General features: G+C 29.5%; 1 protein-coding gene across 1 annotated transcript in view; it reads left to right on the top strand.

The window, feature by feature from the left end:
- The window catches only part of LOC113214646 (apoptosis-stimulating of p53 protein 1), a gene marked incomplete at its 5' end in the record, with an annotated part of 16,988 nt that extends 15,305 nt beyond the window's left edge, over positions 1-1,683 (top strand). The window contains 1 exon segment of the mRNA XM_052270790.1: positions 29-1,683. Within this exon segment, the coding sequence (XP_052126750.1) occupies positions 29-67 (39 nt within the window).
- Positions 1,684-1,694: the final 11 nt, after the last annotated feature.

Raw genomic sequence — 1,694 nt, 5'->3', positions numbered from 1 at the left:
TGATTTTTTAAGTCATATTTTCTTACAGCTCTATCCAAGAGTACATCCTAAGAAGAACTCTGAATGACATCTGGAGCTCCTTTCAAGAAATTAGCCTTGGTAAATTTGACAGAACTTGTGGTACATGAAGAGTTTTGTCCTTTGTGATCGCTTTGAAATAGAAACTGATATTCTTTGGTTTCAAATACAGAAGCTTAAAACCAATGGCCTTATTTTCAAATAAAATTTTGATATCTAGCAATAATTCACAAATATTTGTGAAAAAGATAAGATGGCATTTGCATAAAATAAATATCCAGACTATGCAGAAAAAAGTTTTAAACTTTTCCTTGCATATCAGTCACAAACTCTTGGCCTCAGAAGTTAATGGGATCAAAATTACACTAAGAAAATCTTTGTTTCATTTAATTTAGAAAAAACGTTTTTATGTTTCTTGTCACCTGTTATCTAATATTTATAACTTGGGAACATTCTTATTGGTTTAAAACTTTATGAAATTTTTGGAATATTCATTATCACTACACATATTTATGATTGTAATTTAAAACTGCTGATAAAACTCCCTTAAGTACAGAGCATGCTTGAGCTTCTTCAAAATTCTCAAATCATGTCATTTAATGACATCTTGTCAATATGGCCTCGCTTCAAGAATAGCTGTACTTCACCAAATACACCAGCCAGCTTAACACTCCTCTCTTTCCCAGTATTTCATCAACATAAATTTTTAATAGAATTTTAATTCTATCTGTCTGTAGCTCAGATTGTTGATCTGATATGACCAAATTTGTGAGATTTATGATAGTATATATGTGTAACATAGTATAAAGTGCAAAATTAAATTTCCATATTTTTTGTAAGCAATTTGTATTGAGATGAAATTGAAATACTATTAGTCTTTTCTCTGAAATTTATTCTTGCAGATTTTTATTTTGTCTTATTTTGCAACTACATGTAGTAGTTTCTTCAATGGACAGTACAAAGTTTTTTTTCAATTCAATCATTGCACTCTGTATTCACCGCATTGAACTTGTAAAGTTAGTTTTTGTCATGGAATTGTCATATCTTTTCTTGTCAAAGCTTCTGTAAAACGCTAATAACTTAAATTTTCAAACTCTTGCCTATGGTCAAATGAACCAATTGAAAAGAGCTGCCATGCTGTTGCTTATGTTCTGCCAAAGAATGACAGTTCTTACTTGTTTTATAATTTTAAAATATAAACGTGTGAAGAAACTGATGTGCCTTTATAAAAAAAATTATGTAAAAAGTGTACATAAGATGAATTGAATACATGTATTGATTTTTATTGTAAAGTTGTGAATAATAAGTTTTCTATACAATTTTATCTTCAAATATTAAATAAGGCTGTTGATAGTAAGAACTATATTTTTACCTAATAAGAGACTTAATTCATACTAGCTGTGCTAGTCATTCAATGCTACTTTTTATGAATAAGTTGGAGGTATTTTGTTACTTTCGTAAGATTGTGGTCTGATGATATTCAGCCTACAAAACTGTCATTAAATATTTAGATAGTTTGACCGAATTTGTGATCCATCATTCAAAAAGATAAATTACATAAAATGGTAATGACAGGTGCCCGTCCTGAGGGCAAAACCCAGTATCTTAAGGTGAGAACGAATAGTGTAAAATTAAACATATCACACTCTGTGACAATGCTCATTATATACGTGTTT

Source organism: Frankliniella occidentalis, unplaced genomic scaffold (assembly GCF_000697945.3).
Source record: "Frankliniella occidentalis isolate FOCC.00 unplaced genomic scaffold, Focc_3.1 Scaffold138, whole genome shotgun sequence".
In the NCBI taxonomy this organism is placed as follows: domain Eukaryota; kingdom Metazoa; phylum Arthropoda; class Insecta; order Thysanoptera; family Thripidae; genus Frankliniella; species Frankliniella occidentalis.
The sequence above is the reverse complement of the archived record's forward strand: the minus strand, read 5'-3'. Positions and strand labels throughout refer to the sequence as shown.